Genomic DNA, 17,614 nt, shown 5'->3' on the forward strand with positions numbered 1-17,614 from the left:
ACCTTCCTTTATCAACTTATCCCAGCTACCCAGCCTCTAAAACCATCAGATATCCCCTGTGAATATAGTAGCTGAACAATCCATGGAAAATTGACAGCTGTAACAGTCTCTGAAACAGAAACCAAAGAACAAAACACCCACCCAATAAAGATAAATCTAGAAATTAGCACATAGACCTTTAATTATCCCAAATTCAGATACCAAGGCACCAGAATAAGAACACAATCAACAACAACCAGAGCAATGTCTTCACCAGAGTCCAGCTATCCTACCAAAGCAGGCTCTGGAAATTTCAACATAGCTAAATAATAAGAAAAAGACCCCCAAACCAAGTACATGCCTATGATAGTGATCCTGAAAGAGGAAATGGATAAATCCCTTGAAGAAATCCTGGAAAACAAACATTTGGAGAAAATGAAGAAATTCCTTACTGAAAATCAGAAAAACATAAACAAATAATTAAAGGGAATGAATAAAACCCTTAAAGAAAGAAAACAAGAAAGAAAAGTAAAAGGAAAAGAAAGAAAGAAAGAAAGAAAGAAAGAAAGAAGGAAAGAAAGAAAGAAAAAAGAAACAAAGAAAGAAAGAGAAAGAAAAGAGAGAGAAAGAAAAAAGAAACTAAGAAAAAAGGAAGGAAGGAAGGAAGGAAGGAAGGAAGGAAGGAAGGAAGGAAGGAAGAAAGAAAGAAAGAAAGAAAGAAGGAAAGAAAGAAAGAAAGAAAACAACAACAAAATGGACAGGTCAAGAAAATGAATAAACCTGTTAAAGATCTAAAAAGAGAAAATAGAAATAATAAAGAAAACACATAGTGAGGCTATTCTGGAAATAAAACAATAGGAATTTGAGCAGGAACTACAGAGGCAAGTGTCACCAACATAGGAAAGTGAATGTCCGGTTTTGAAGATACAGTAAATGGATATATTGCCCAAGGTCTATTGAAAGTAAGTCTAAAAAACTTCTCACACAAACATCCCCTAAATCTGGGACAGTATGACAAAAACTAAGAATATTAGGTAAAGAGGAATTCAAGCTCAAAGTCCCAGGAAATATTTTCAACAAAATCATACAAGAATAGTTTTCTAACCTAGAGAAGGACATGACTACAATGGTACTAGAAGCTTAGAGAACACCCTTGACACAAAATTGAAACAATAAACATGCATAACAAGTGAATATTAAAAGCTATATGGGGAAAAGACCATGTAGCGCTTAAAGGCAGACCTATTAAAACTACATTTGACTTTTCAGTAAAGATTTGAATATCCAGAAGGGTCTGGACACTTGCTGCAGACTCTAAGAGACAACACATGCCAGTCCAGACTCTTGTACCCAGCAAATCTTTCAGTCACCATAGATGAAGAAAATAAAATATTCTATGATAAAGTTAAATTTAAACAATATCTATAAGTTCAGCTGTACAGAAGGTCCTAGAAGGAAAACTTATACATAGGGAAGTTAACTACAAACATGAAAACAAGGGAAATAAATTATCTCACACCATAAAAGTCAAAAGAAGGGAAGTACACACACATACACACACACACAGACACAAAATACTACCACCACCACCAACAACAACAGCAAGATAACAGGAATCAACAATCATTTGTCATTGATATCTTTCAATATCATTGGTCTTAATTTCCCAGTAACACAAAACTAACAGAATGAAAAATCAGAATTTTTCTTCTGCTGCGTCCAAAAAAACAAACATCAACATCAAAGATGGAAATCATCACCAGGAAAACAGTTGGAAAAAGATATTCTAAGCAAGTGGGCCTAAGCAGCAAGATGGTATAGTCATTTTAGTGTCTAATAAAATAGACTTAAAAACAAAAATAATCAAAGAGGTTTGGAAAGAACACTATATACATTCTAAGGAAAAATCCACCAAAATGACATTTCAAGTCTTCAGATCTATGTCCCAGACACAAGGGCACCCAAGTTTTTAAAGTGATCACTACTACAGCTTAAATCACATATTGCTGTCACATTGATAGTGGGAGACTTCAAAACCCCACTCTCACGAATGGACACAAACTAAATAGAGAAGTATTGTAGCTAATTGGTGCTATAAACCAAATAAGCCTAACAAATAGTCACAGAACAAAGCAAGTTTCAACAGATACAAGCCTTTTTAAAAATAACACACCAATAAAAGCTGAATTTCAACAACAGAAACAATAGAAAGCTTGCAAACTCATGGAAACTGAACAGAAAGATAAATGTGGACACCAGCCCCATCACAAAACATTTGACCTACAATTTGTCATGCCTGCAAAATTGCTAGGTCAATGGTGGTATGGAACATGTGAGAGTAGTCAATCAATGTCTGATTTGATCTAAAGCCCACTCCAGGAGAAGGAACCCATACCTAATCATGCTTGGGTAATCAAGAACCAGAGACTAGATAGTCCAGAGATCTAGGGTACAACCAAACACTAGTGGTCTAAAACCAATCAGTGATAAGATTCCTAATGATATTCTACTATGCTCATAGATCAGTGCCTGCCTTATCCAGTCACCATCACACATGCTTCCCTTGACATCAGATGGGAACAGATGCAGAGACCCACAACCAGACCTTATATGGAGAGAGAGAATCCAAATTGGAGGTTTCTATTAGATTCCTCCCCTTGGAGATTAGGTAATTTGGTAGAAAAGAAATTAGAAAGATTGTAGAAGTCAGAGGGGATAGAGGACACCAGGAGAACAAGGACCTCTAAATCAACTAAGCAGGGCACACATGAGCTCACCAAATGTGAAGAAGCAAGCATGGGGCCTACTTGGGTCTGCACCATGTCTCATGTATATATTATAATTATTAACTTAGTATTTCTGTGGGATTCTTTACTATGAAAATGAGTGAATCTCTGACTCCTGTGCTTACACTTGGGCCTCTTATTCCTCCTGTTGCATTGTGGTATCCTGGGGAGACTGGGAAGGGGGACCACATTTGAAATGTAAATAAATAAAATAACCAATTAGTAATAAAAGGGAAGAAAAGAAAAAAATTCAACACACAAAAGTATCATGAAGCAAACTCTTCTTCTACGTCCAAATCTTTGTCTAAGGGTACAGAACAACTTCTGGGTATAATTAGAAATTAACTCATAGCAGCTAAGAAGAATGCTGTAATAAAGGATCTTGCTGCAGATACTGTAAATTTTATTCTTTTAATTTCTGAAATAACTATGATATTCCCTTGTTAGGATTGTTATGATAAATCATTATGATGCAAAAGCCTTAATGTGATACTATGCCTCAGTGCTTGATTTATTTGTCAGAAAAAAACTCAATAAATATCAGTGCTGTAATTTTTGAAAAAATTGCATTAAGCATTGGGAAAGTGATAGGTGTTTGTCTGCTGCATGTGTGGAAACAGGTGAAAAGAGACCAGAACCATGACATGGGAATCACTAAATCAGAGAAAGGTCCATTTTTTTGTATCCTTCTTAAAGATCTAGGCAGAGGAAGGGAAAGGCTGGGAGGCTACTCGTGCTGGACTAACCTGTGATCATAAAAATTTCAAACGGGAGCTGAGGTCAGAAGAGGTGAAGTCCACCCAGAGGCCAACACAGTGCCATCCTTTCACCACACTTCCTCCTTCCTCCTGAATTAGGAGAATTTCCAATCCATGGGTCAAGAACTTTTCACACTCCACAATCTTCCGTGTTCTGTACCTTTGTCCTGCTTTCCAACTTCACAACTCTTTGTTCTCTGACTTGGAACTGTAGAGTAGTCTTTTAAAACCTTTGCCATGACCCCAACATCCTGACTTCATGGTACATTCTCCTCCCCCCACGCACTCTCCCAACCCAAAGCTCACACCCTTCTGCATTTTTTATGATGTCGTTTGCAATTTCTTCATGTTGAGAGAAACTTTTCCTTTTCTGCAGTCTGTAAATTCACATAGTGAGCAACAATTGATAGATTTTGGGCAATATTGTATTTATCATTTTGTTGGATTATTTCCTTAATCTGATTATTTTAGTTTTATCTTTGTGCCTCTGTGCACTTGCCTCTAGTATTTCTAAGTCACTTGTCACTGTGTTTAAGTTTTTCTAAAATAGAAATTTCAAATCCCAGGCCTTCCACATATGCTTTCCATATCAACTTGAAGATTAAATATTGAAGTAATTTCTACTTCTTAAACTTTATTTGAATTTGTATATGACTCTGTAAAATCTTTTTACTATGGTATCTCTTTTATTCTGTGACTTTTAGTCATAACTAATGTTTGAAATACTCTGCCTTGCTGTTTGTTCTCTCCCATTTTACTTCTATGATGTTTTTCTGTTCTGAACATTTCAGATCCATAGCCTGTTTAAATCTCCCTTATTGTGCCCATAAACATTTTAAGCAAGCTGATAACTATTATCCATCATTTTAACCTAAGAAAGGTTGACACTTTAACACTATTCTCCACAGACTGAGTTAATTCCACATTATGACCCCACTCACACATGGAGACAAAAGACCTATTCCTGCCTTCATTTCCTTCTAAAGGTCAAGAATAGAAAGTAATTATCCTTCTACTCCCGCTTCCTGTCTATATTAGGCACCAACATTATTTGGGTTTTGTTTGTTTTGTTTTTTAATTATCTTTAATCCTTTCTTAGAGTCCAGTTGTTTTCCCCTTCCAGGTCTGCCCTCTGACAGTTCCTCATCCCATTCCTTTCTCCACTCTACCAGACCTCCCCATCCCTGGGACCTCAAGTAAGTTAGGTGCATATTCTCTCACTGAGGCCAGACCAGGTAGTCCTCTGCTTTATATGTGTTGGGGACTTCATATTAGTTAGTGTATGCTACCTAGTTGGTGGCTCAGTGTCTAAGAGATGTCAGAGATCCATGTTAGATGAGACTGCCAGTCTTCCCATGAGGTAGCCCCTCTTCTCAACTTCTTCCAGCCTTTCCCTAATTCAACCACAGTATTCTCAGGCTTCTGTCCATTGGTTGGGTGCAAGTATCTGCTTCTGAATCATTCAGCAGCTTGTTGGGCCTCTGGGAGGGTAACCATGCTAGAATCCTTTCTGTAAGTACACCATAGCATCAATAACAGTGTCAGGCCTTGGAGTCTCCCCTTGAGCTAGCACCAACATTATTTGAAAGGGACAGAAACCTTAGAAGTTGTATCTCTCCACTACTTAGTTATCTCCCCTTTCTTACTGCCTTTTTCTACAACTATTTTTTTTCTCCATTGAGATTCTGGTCACTGATGAATTCTTTTTTCTATTTTCAACATTATTGATAGTTGGGCTGTTTCTCTTTACATTCAAGGATTCTACCACATTCAACGTCTCCTACAAGAATCTCTTCATTTGCAAGCCTCTTAGAGTCATTATCAATACACAATGCATATATAAAATTCTCTAAACCTAAAATTCCTTCTATGCTCAAATATTAACTTTTATAATCTTCAGTAATTTCACGTACTGTCAGACATGGTTAGTTGCTACAGTATTTCAGAGTAAAATGTTTGTTCTTCAACAAGAAATTCAATTAGGAAATGGCTTTTACAAAGAAGAGGAGGAGGAAAAAGAAGAGAAAGAAAAACAGAAAAAAATTAAAATCTGTTTATTAATAATGTTATGGTAATTGAAAGGAAAATAGATTGTGGATTATTATAGACTGGGACTTATACTAATTACTACTTTTGATTGCTGATGTGAGTTCATTTTACACTTCAGGCATTTTCCATTAAACATTATCTATTTTCTCTAACTATCCAAAAGTGCAATACTTCTGAATAATATATGCACACCCAGACAGCATTATGTTGTGTTGACTTCTTCCTTCCTTCCTTCCTTCCTTCCTTCCTTCTTTCTTTCTTTCTTTCTTTCTTTCTTTCTTTCTTTCTTTCTTCCTCTCTCTCTTTCTCTCTCTCTTTCTTTCTTTCTTTCTTTCTTTCTTTCTTTTAAGGATACTTGGATTTGAGAGGAAATTGTGGCTAAAGAGAATGAAGGAGGAATTGCAGGAGAAAGAATTTCAGGGTGGACTTAATTAAACACATTGTATGCATGAACAAAAATGAATATATCACATCACAGGTGGCTTACTTAAATAAGTACTCCAAGCTTGAACTTTGTTAATGGATAGATACAGACAATTTAATGAATGAAACCAAACAGAAAATAATCAGGACAAATTTCAGTTAAAAATTCTTGCAGACTTTCACAAATGTACAAGGAACAACCAAACTATTTTGACCCATTACTGTAAAGCAGTGTCATATACATGTATATTTCAAGTTAAACTTCTTCAAATATAAACAAAATAGAAAATCAATCCGTCTCTCTGGGAGGTATAAGTCGTTAAAATGGATCTTAAAGATGCTCAGGGGAGGAGATAAAGAAACTTGCTAAGTAGCAGATTGCCTGAAGATGTTGAGTAAGTTACCTAAAGTTCTGGTTGTCCTCTGTATTTCATGACTCACTATAACTGAATTGAGTTAAAGAACCTTCTCTAGAACGCCCTACTTCATTTTCATCCATCGCTGGAACTCAGAAGCCCTGTGTTCCTCCCTGTATCTAAATTACTAAGCGACTTATTAAAATCATTCTTTTAATTACTGTGAGGCTAGAATTTTGTTGTTGTTGTCGTACTCGGTTTTTTAAAATCCAGAGCAGTACCTTTCCCTTTGTCTTTCATTTTTTATAACCTCTGTGGATCAATGCATGAGTAACATACTAAGGAAACAAGGGAGAACCCAGAAGAGCTTCATATAATGAGACTCTGAGTTAAGAGTAACATAAATCAACTGCTCCAGGTGCACATCTAGAAAGGAACAAGGTGGGCACTAGAGAACATCAGTGATGGCATTCCTGAAGGGGGACCTTTGAGAACATTAGTGATGGCCATGCTGAAGCTCCTGAATTAGTCAGAGTAGAGACGAGACACAGTGAACTGGTTGGACTGATGTGAATCAGCTCCCACAGGAAGCTAGCAGAAGGCATCATCTTACTTATACAGCTATAATAAGCAAATCCACAATCTCCTCTGACTCTCAAATATGGAGACCCTAGAATGCCTTTTGATTTGGGAATAATGTCCCTGTCATGTAACAGTAAATAGGCTATGGGTGTTATCTTAGTTTTAAATTTACTTAAAATATGTAAGACTATGTTTTGTAATAAAAAGAAAATAAAAATCAAAGGAATCATCAGAATAATAATTTTAAATAGTCTCTCTGTGCAGATATTTTCTTCAGCATGTAAAATATCAAAACTGCAACATGCTGAGTAATTCTAAGAATAGAATTTGAGTTTAGAGAGAAAGGATTCTGCTTATGCTAATTTTTAAATGGACTATCAGATCTATGATTTATTTAAGTAAAATTAAATTTTAATTCTCAAGTCCTTTCATTTTAATTTTAAAAGAAAAGTCAAATGACTAAACTAAATAAAACAAAGAAAAAAATCAAGTACAGCTGAACTGCTACCAAGATTTATAGGAGAGTTGAGCTTTCTCCCCCCCAAAATTTATATTTAGATTACATATGATATAAACTATTCCATAAACTAAGCTACCAATTATTCATTAAAGACAAATGACTTTTAAAAAGATAGGTTTTGTTTTTTTAAGTGGTCAGATATGTTCTCAAGTGTGACACATGGAGGACCTTATTTTCCCCCCAAGGATTTCATTTAGAAAAATATATATATTTTTTAAAAGATATGATGGAGTTCATATCTTTCAACCTAAAACCATGTTTGAGCAATAACTGTTAATCTTCATAGTTTTGTATTTTGCATTTCCTATACAATTTGCCATAATTACATGAATCACTCCTTTGTTGGAAACTTTTCTCAGAATTTCCCTGGGAGAGGAATTGGGCAGAAATTAATTTCCTATTTGCAACACTTCTTAGAATTTATGTAAAACCTTTGTCTGAAGCAAACCCACAAAATTAGCATTTCACTGCTCAGTGAGTTTAAATAGCTGCGAGCAACCTCCTCAGCCATCTTCTTGATCATCTCCCAGCTTCCCTCTCCCTACTCTTGGGTTCAAGGTATTGTTTTTATATATATAGAAAAAAAAATCATGTTATAATTCCATAGATCTAACGTATTCTCAATTAAAATGTATTTGCAATGTTTTGTAAGTATTTATAAAATATTGATAGTTTCTTACAATATGTCAAGAGCTTAAAACTGCATTTAAAAACTTTAATATCTTCTCACAGATTGAAAGATCACTATAGTTTTGTACAAATCAATTTACCTTTGATAATTTCTGTAACTAAAATATTGCACACTAAAGATGATACCAAATACCAAATTTTAAAATTAATTGACAGAGATTAATAGTGTTAACTGAGAGAGTTTTCACAAAGGATTAAAGAATAGAATGCTTCACATAGATCGACATGAAAGATACTTTTTCAAAGAATTTCAAATTAAAAGAAATGAGAGTGAAAATTCCTTGTTGGGTTTTATTTCTTTACTTTGCCTGCTTTGTAAATGTGGTGATTCAAAGATAGTTGTTCTTTCTAATTGTTTTTAAAGACTGATGCTTCCCCCACACACACCATCTTATAAGGAATGACATATTAAATATCAAATTATTTTTAGACGGTAAGTGAAAATGATGGAAATTTGGTATTTCTGAAAGACATAAGAACTAACAAAGGGGAGGCAGGGGAGGGGAGTTTCATCCTCTGACTTCACATTTAACTGACTTTAAATCCTGACTCACAAGTTCTTCTCTGGCCTATACACACATTTGCCATGCCAATACCAAGGGTCAGAGGGAAAGGATTGGGGGTCGGACTAAATGAATGAAATTTTAAAGTTAAAAGAACTTAGATAGCAAGAGTGGTAAACATTTGTTTTGCTTGCGTGACTAAACATTTTATGCTTAACCATCATGTATGAAGCTGATTTATTTTTATCATAGTAATACTCCTTTGTTGAATAGTCAAGGAAAAATTTATAAAGATGAGTTCTAACATTTTTTTTTTTTGCTCCTTTTATAAAACAGCTCCTGGCAACAATGAAACTCCTCCTCCTCACCTGCCTTGTGGCTGCTGCTCTTGCTATGCCTGTGAGTTTGGTGAATAAGTTGTGCCCTCTTGTCAGGAATGATCTGCCACCTGTTCACACCTGAGACTCTTAGAGCAAAAACCCTAAGTATTTGATGATCTCTAATTAATAACTGTAGTCAGAATTAGAAAAAGATTATGAGCTCACATTTTGATCACATCATGTAATCTGTCCAAATCTAAAGCCCCAAATCACATGTTCTATTAGAAATTAAATAAAACCACGATGAAAATCGGAAATAAAAGTAAGAAAAAATAAAATATTGCATAGCTGTAAATAGCATAACAAGGTTCATTTCCCTAGTACAGCATAGAGTAAGTGGCCTTCTAAGTATTTCAGAGGCATATGATGTTTCTTTACAAAGTATGACCAAGAGCCTTTTATTCCAGAGTATTCTACATAATCAAATTCTCATTTCAGGTACCTTGTATCTGAATGATTTTTCAAGAAAATAGAAAACACATATGCCAAAGAAAAAAGTATTGTATCTGTAGATGTTATCATTTAACTAAATGTAACTGTTATTTTTACTCTTGACTGTGAATTTAAACACGTGTATAATATAATTAATGATAAAATGCAATAATGACAAAAATTTAATTAGGATACTACACACTTTGCTCCCTAATTAGTATAATGTTTTAAAACTATCTTAAAATTCTCTTATAATATAAATTGTCCAGAAAACTAAATTATCATTTGGAATAAATTAAAACTAACTGAAGAGTTTTACATTTGGGCATTTCACATGTTTTTCTTGGTTCTCTGTCAAAACTTAAAGAAGACAGACAAACCATTTTTCTTTCATATCTGTCAATAAAATAATTATTTCTTGTTATTCTCAAAAGCAATAGTTTCTGACAAATTTTAAATATTATTGTTAAAGATTTTCCTTAAATAGCAATTCCAGCTAAATGTTATTATATCTGTGTTATTATTGATATTTTGACTGTTTAGTATTGGGTTATTTAATTCTTCTCTTACTTTTCAGAGACTTCATCATAAAAATGCAGTTAGCAGTCAAGTGAGTACTGTACTCTGCCCTTCAAGAACTTTCTCTAACCATGGGGCTTAATTGATAGCAAAAGAGGCAAAGTCCATCTTTCTTTCTCTGTGGAATAGATGCTTGCACCTTTTCTTAGGGGTATCATTTCAGTAAAAATATTAATACACACAAGATTAATTATTTTAACCATACTTTTTGTAAAAAAGCACATGGGGGCCGGGCGGTGGTGGCGCACGCCTTTAATCCCAGCACTTGGGAGGCAGAGGCAGGCGGATTTCTGAGTTCAAGGCCAGCCTGATCTACAGAGTGAGTTCCAGGACAGCCAGGGCTACACAGAGAAACCCTGTCTCGAAAAACCAAAAAAAAAAAAAAAAAAAAAAAGCACATGGGGCTAGGGAGATGGCTCAGCAGGTACATGTGGATTGTGCAACTGTCAAATCAGCCCCCAGTCCCTAGAGCCCAAGTTAGAAGGGGAAACACTGATCTTTAATCCTTAATATTGTCCCCTGTCCTCCACACATGTACTCTGGCATGAACATGCCCACACACACACGCTCACACACACACACACACACACACACACACACACACACACCGCATACACTCATACACGAGAGAATTATTTCAAGTACTTATTCACAAGAAATTGTTATCAAAGCAGAATATGTTAACATGTTAATATATTCCCTTCCACTTACTGTTTGTGACTCCTAATTTGCTCTAATTTTACATTCTGAATCGTGAATTAATTATCTCTACCATAGCCACTATGACAGACGTTAGTTCACCACTCTTTCTAGTATATGGACTAATGCCATGTGACCATTTATTCTTTGCAGACTCAGCAACAGCACAGCAGCAGTGAGGTAAGCAACCTGTCCAGGGAACCACACCCATACTCCTCTGATCTCCTCAATCCTTCAGTTAGTTGTCTTAGACATGGAAAGACTTCGACACACTGCTTTTTATACATCTCCAAAAGTACACAAGTGTTCAGATCACTGGACTATCCTCTCAGTTCTGTTTTGATGTCATCGATATGCAAAGCCTTTGTTGAACATTTAGGAAAACGAATGCTTAAAAGGCTTAGTATAAAAGGGAATCAGTTAAGGTGTCCCTTTTAGATTTTTGACTTTGTGTAAAACTAAAATTACAGATTTTTCTCCTACCTAAGAATCTACTGATTTGCTCAAATAAATTAAACACTTAGTTTCCTGTGGTGAACAAATTCATTTTGTATGTGTGTTTATAAATTCACCCTCGTATGTTCAAATGGAATCACATGTTTCAACGCATGAACATACTTAGCGGTCAGCTTATCATTTTATACTTCAAATTTCAATTCCAACAGGAAATTGTTAAACAACCAAAGTATCTCAGCATAAATGAGGTAAGTGTTTCCAGATCTTAACACACAAACACACTCTTAGAGGAAAACACACTTTTTTTCAGGTTAGCATGCAAAGTAGCAGCTTTCATTATGCCATGTCTATGCATCTGCCGCTACACTTTGTTCTCAATAAGTGGATAAAACAAAGAGTAGTTCACATGTATAAAGCATCATTTTTTACTGGAATTAATAACCCTCTTTATTCATTAAAAAGTAGATTTTAATTTTAATTTATGCCTAAAACGTTGCTTCTTACGAAAACACTCATCTTTTCTTTCCATGACTTATTTAGCAGCTCAAGTTTCCATGCTCATGATATACAGTATTCTGGGAGCATGAATGAGTGTCTCAGATAGGTTTCAGCTCTCTAAGATGTTGCTCGTTTGTTGAATATACGAGTATCAGACTCTAATGGAACACCATTATTTAAAAGACTTTATGGCTAACTCAACCTTGTCTGAATGAAATTTCCTGTATTTTTGACATTTTAATGTAATTACATCATTTCCCACTTCTCTTTGCTCCCTTCAGATCCTCTCAAGTAGCTTTCTCTGCTCTTCTCTCTTTCTTCATTAATTGGTATAAGCATACATACATACATACATACATACATTCATATATATATATATATATATATATATACATACATACACACCAATGCATACAAACATATATTCCTAAATACATACGTACAATGTGCTCAATGTGTATATATTATATGTATGTTTTCAGTGCTTACCATTTGGTATTGGATAAGCGATTGGTGTGCTCCTCCCTGGGAAAGACCATTTCTCATTCTTTCAGCATTGTTTAATTGCCCGTGGTTCCTTGTGTGTGGTTGAGGCCTCCTGGGTTTTCCACTGTCCATGTTAACATCCTTATTTTCAGAAGCTACACCCATAAAGTCTCACCAGCATGTCTATACCTGAGCTGAACAGGTGAAACAAGACTAAACAGTAGATTTGGGAAAGGTCAGAAAGACTCCATGGGATATAATGTAGAGTTAAAATAGGTACTCAAGTATTAATTCAATACACCTTACAACTGATCATTAAACAAATGTCTGGCAAAGACAACAAAATCAAATAAAACAAATTTGAAAATGCTTCAGAGCTCATTTACTTATAGCACACGCAAAAACAGAACAGTGAAGAAACATTTAAGTTTAGAATTCATGGGACAAGAAACACGGAGACATTAATTGAAAATAGATCGATTTTTAAATTTGCAATGGGAAGTGATGATGTTGACTTGTCGGCTTGGTTATGGATTTTCATTAGTTTTGTCATTTCTGCTAATAACGTTTTTCTTCTTTTCTAACCATAAGGAATTGCTCAACAACCTGAACAGAGTAAGAAACATCTATAAATATTAAACTATTACTAAAACCTGTGACTTAGATTTGCATGATTAATGTTTTTCTTGGCTTTTTCAGCAGAGAGCACTTCTGACAGAAGAAGAGAATAATGAAATCAAGGTACTAAAGTTTTCCACAAAATATGCATTTGCATAGCATAAGAATGCTTTTGTTTCTATTCTATATGGCATTGACTCTTTCATTAAACCTTTCAATCGCACATTCAAAATGACTAACAGATACTATTGATAACTTGGACAGCTTCTGATTTTATAGACCTAAGTGAACACCATGATGAAGTAAGATATACATATCACACCATGACTAAACAAATAAAACTAAATAAATACATTTACAGTCTAGTCCATAATCTTCATGTACTATGAAGGCTGAAAGAAGGCATTAGCAGGGATGATTAAAAGCATTACATATGGCCCAAGAACATTTTACATCATGAAATTCAGTATTCTTTCACTGATCATAGCCTTTGAACTTGATTGTTTATGACTTTTTATAAAAACTCAGTATTAAAAGAGCCTACAATTCTCAAAATGATTAACCTCAATGATGTGTAATTTTTTTAAAAAATCTATTTAATGACTAAAAACTTTTTTTTACAGTTAACTATGGATTCATCAACTGAGGTAAAGCCCTTTGCTTTAAAACTATTCCACTGAGTATGGGGTTGGGGGAAACACATAAGAAAGTTACCTTATCCAAATGAGAGAATAATTCTGATAGTCCTCCAAATATCTCTAATACCTAGAAAAACACAGTTACATGTGTGCTGGAATTAAGTAGATAACACACCCCAATCCTGATATGTTAAAAAAAAAACTTTTTTTTCTGGGAAAAAAAAAGTTGTCTTTCTACTACTGTGACGCCAAAACCTGGGCACAGGATATTAAGTAGAAAAAAATCATTTCTTAAGTATCTATGCACTCCTGAGCCACACTCTACTCAAGTACATTTTTATCTATTATATGCCTTTTATACAGTGTTTCTGCTCAATATCCAGAAGTCAAGTTGAAAGAAAACCAAAGGTTGCAGTGTTCAGATACATTAATATGTTCACAGTCACTCACAATGTAGAAGAACTCAAAAGATTTGAATTAATCTTGGAAATGCAAATTAGGAATGTGAAGATAAATTTAGTTTGTTTGCCTCAATTCTGAGATACTGTCTTGGGTTTTTAGTTTTGCTAGTATCTTCTTGAATTGGTAGTAATTAGTTTTGAGTGAGTGTTTGTTTGTCATGAAAAACATAAAAATTCTTTTTGTTTCTTTTCCTTAGGAACAAGCAATGGCAAGTGCTCAGGTGAGGTTCTTTCATTTTAAGGAGCTACACAATATCCATTGCATGTATTGTGTGCAGTCTGCTGCTTTTTGAGCAAGTTACCTTAAGCTGCACACACTAGGAAAATGAATTTAGAATTATTTTACTTCTTGGACCTCTCAGAGAAGTGTGTTTCACTTTATGAATAAAAAATATACATTGTGTTCTGATTATAAAGAGAAGTAATAATTTAAGCCATTTAAATAGTATTCATAAAATTTAGAAAGATTTGCTTATTTATTAAAATAAAAACTAAGAAGCAAAATGTGCTTCAAATTCAAAAACTACAAAACACTTTGCTGACATTTGGGACCAAGAACCCCCTTTTCTAGTCTTGAGTACAGCGCTGAACAGAAGGAATCCACATAGCCCTTGGCTACGTGCACTGTGCTGCCTACTCTAAAATATGGGAGGACACTCCATCAGCCTACTATGTATACAGTCAATTATCTCCAGAAACAAATAATGAGTGGAATATTAAAATCCATCTTTTGAAATGGATTATCAGAGATAAAACTATATATGCTTATATTGGCATGAGTTAAAAGAAAGATTAATTATGCCAAAGGGCGTATGATTTGAATCTACTTTATAAGTCAAATCTTATTCCTAAAATGAAACTGTTATTATTAATATTTTCTGCTTTTTCATATTAAGTATGCCCAAAGTATGTGAGAATAAACACTGAGCCTGTCTTAAATAGCCTTTAATTTTTGTTTTATGAAAAAATCATTAATTTTGCATTTATATAATGGTAAAATTAGTTGTCTTTGTTTAAATAGATTTAAAAATGACTGTTTAGATCTCTCCTGCTTGCTGAGTTATTAGAATTTCCCTCACATAATTTTTCAAGTAAAATTGATAAGAAAATACATTACAGTGGCCACGAATCTTTTGCATAGCTTGTTTCAATGCTAAAATAACCCTTTCTTTGCCATGGGGTTGTTTTCTTCAAATTCTAAAACCTTCAGGAGGTCATGAGGCTTATTTCCTTCCTCTTCACAGGAAGACTCCTCAAGCAGCTCATCAAGCGAGGTAAAGATTTCATTCTCACTCCAAGACTCACTCACTGGGGAGACATCTGTGAACATCTGTAGTACAATATGTAACTACAATGCAATCCTTCTTACCTTAGAATCTCTATGTGTGACATTATGTTAGATTTAGTATGTAACTATCATCCAATAAAATAAGAAAGCACTTCTTATCAAAGATGAATTTAAAGATATTCCTGGGCCATGTGTGGTGTCCTTCTTTTTGATTATTTATTTGTAAATTTAGTTTCCTTCTTTGTCATTCTCATTTTTCTTATAGAGTTTGAGTTTATTAAGTGATAATTTCCAAGTAAACGGTGTGAATGTCTTATGTTGAGTGTAGAAGTCACTTGAATCTAGATTATCCTGACTCTGAGATAGTATCAGTAGTATTCATTCTTGGCCTCTTGTTAACCTAGAAAAACGACAGTAGACACAGCTGAATTCAATGCTCTGATTTTATAAGTGAAATTTCCAACTATTGAAATAAAACATAGGACAAAGGGGTAGCTATGTAATTTTGAACAGGCATTTATTTTCATCTACCACAACATTCAGAGTGATGTCCAAAGAAAATAATAACAAGAAGAAATGGAGTATAAATATAAAATACAACCCAAGTCAGCAACTTCATCTTGTTATCCAGGAGTTTGTGTCTTAAGATCAGTTTAGGGCAGTAATTCAGTAATACAGAGTTTGCTTTATTACTATAACACCTCAAATGAGAATGTCATAACTATAAATCTTTATTTTCCTCTTTTTGTTAGGAATCTGAGGATGCTATCCCTAGTATCGCTGAGGTAGGATATATTCGCTACATTTAACATAAGTTAACAATATACTATTATTAACCTAGGTAAGAAATAAAATTACAACCCTCACATATCTGCCTCTTTTTTATTTTAGCAGAAAAACATTGCAAACAAAGACACACTCAACCGGTGCACCCTGGTAAGACTTCAATGAATCTTTCAAAAGCAAAAAGTCAAGCAATGACCGAGAACATTATACTGACGTTCTGTCTCCTTGACATCAGCCTGACCTGCAATATATAGTCTCATGAAATCTAAATGACTGATTGTCAACTTAACTTAAACTAACAACATTTATTTTAAGTTTACAATTCTTTCCTTTCAGCTAAAGATTTTATTTAATGTGTCATGGTTTATCACTTTTGAATGTGAATGACACACTCTCTAAATGATGGCGTGTTACTTTGTCAAACAACCCCCCAGTCGAAGCTTTGCTTTCAATCACTCTGATGCAATCACTACGTCTTGTGATAAAATAAACATTAAATTGCTATTAATGTGTTAACATTAACACATGATCACCTCTAAATAAACTTTAATTAGTACTAGAAACATTTTAATTTGTTTCATGAAGCACTCTCAATTCTTTGTAAAACCAAACTTTTAAAATAAGCAAATAGTATTTTCCATTTTCTGGTTATCCAACCAGAGAGATATTGCAAATATAACCCACTAATAATCACAGCTAGAGATATTACAATTTGAATTAAAATAATTTTTATAGAAAAATTTTAATGATTATAAAAAAATACATTCATTGGGGTAAAAAGGGTACTAGTATAAGATTAATAATTTGTCTACCCTTAGTCCCAGAAAAAGACATCAATTTACTATCTAAAACTACTGAATTATGTACATGAAATTGAGATTTTTTTTTTCATTTTACACAGGAACACCTTCAGAGCAAGATCAAATACAACCAACTTCTCAAGGTAATGTTTTATTCATTATAATGCATTGTAGAAATAATACAAATGAGTTTTATTCACATCGTTTTTTATATTTCTAAGTAGCCTACTTATTCTAGCTTTAACATAAATAATAATTAGCCAATTATTGACCTGAATATCAACATGTAAGTTTACCTTTTCTACTTTTTTTGAGGCAAAGTTTAAGTTTATTAACTTTTTGATATAAGCATGGCATTAAAAGACAAGGGAGAAAAATTGGAGATATTATTATGCACTCTACACTGATTGTGGGCTTCTCAAGGCTGAGCTAAATTTAAACTTACTTAACTGCTTAGTAGAGAAGAATTTACATTTTGTGAAGTCTATGTTAAATATTATTCCAATAAAATTCTATTTCAATCAATATACTAAAAAGACATTTATTTCTCTTCCTTAGCAAGCTCCCCTGGCTCAGGTGAGATTTTTTTTTCCTAATTCTAAATTATTTTAATATTTATCAAATATTCTGCCAATACAAATTATATGTCAATCAATATGCTAAAAGGACACTTATTTTTCTTTTTTAGCAACCTTCCCTAGCCCAGGTGAGATCTTTTTTACAAAATCTAAATCATTTTAATATTTATCAAATATTATGCCAATAAAAATTATATGTCAATCAATATGCTAAAATGAGACTTATTTTTCTTCCTTAGCAAGCCTCCCTGTCTCAGGTGAGTTTTTTT

At 33.9% G+C, this 17,614-nt stretch overlaps 1 protein-coding gene across 1 annotated transcript in view; it reads left to right on the plus strand.

Moving 5' to 3' along the window:
• The first annotated feature begins 8,994 nt into the window (after positions 1-8,994).
• Positions 8,995-17,614, plus strand: part of Csn1s1 (casein alpha s1) — a 14,452-nt gene continuing 5,832 nt past the window's right edge. Inside the window, exons 1-8 of the mRNA XM_028752646.1 lie at positions 8,995-9,045; positions 10,036-10,068; positions 10,890-10,916; positions 11,402-11,440; positions 12,876-12,917; positions 14,091-14,114; positions 15,934-15,966; positions 16,869-16,910. Coding sequence (XP_028608479.1) covers positions 8,995-9,045; positions 10,036-10,068; positions 10,890-10,916; positions 11,402-11,440; positions 12,876-12,917; positions 14,091-14,114; positions 15,934-15,966; positions 16,869-16,910 — 291 coding nt within the window. The remainder of the gene's footprint in view (positions 9,046-10,035; positions 10,069-10,889; positions 10,917-11,401; positions 11,441-12,875; positions 12,918-14,090; positions 14,115-15,933; positions 15,967-16,868; positions 16,911-17,614) is intronic.

Source organism: Grammomys surdaster, unplaced genomic scaffold, assembly GCF_004785775.1.
Source record: "Grammomys surdaster isolate TR1022 unplaced genomic scaffold, NIH_TR_1.0 125928, whole genome shotgun sequence".
In the NCBI taxonomy this organism is placed as follows: Eukaryota; Metazoa; Chordata; class Mammalia; order Rodentia; family Muridae; genus Grammomys; species Grammomys surdaster.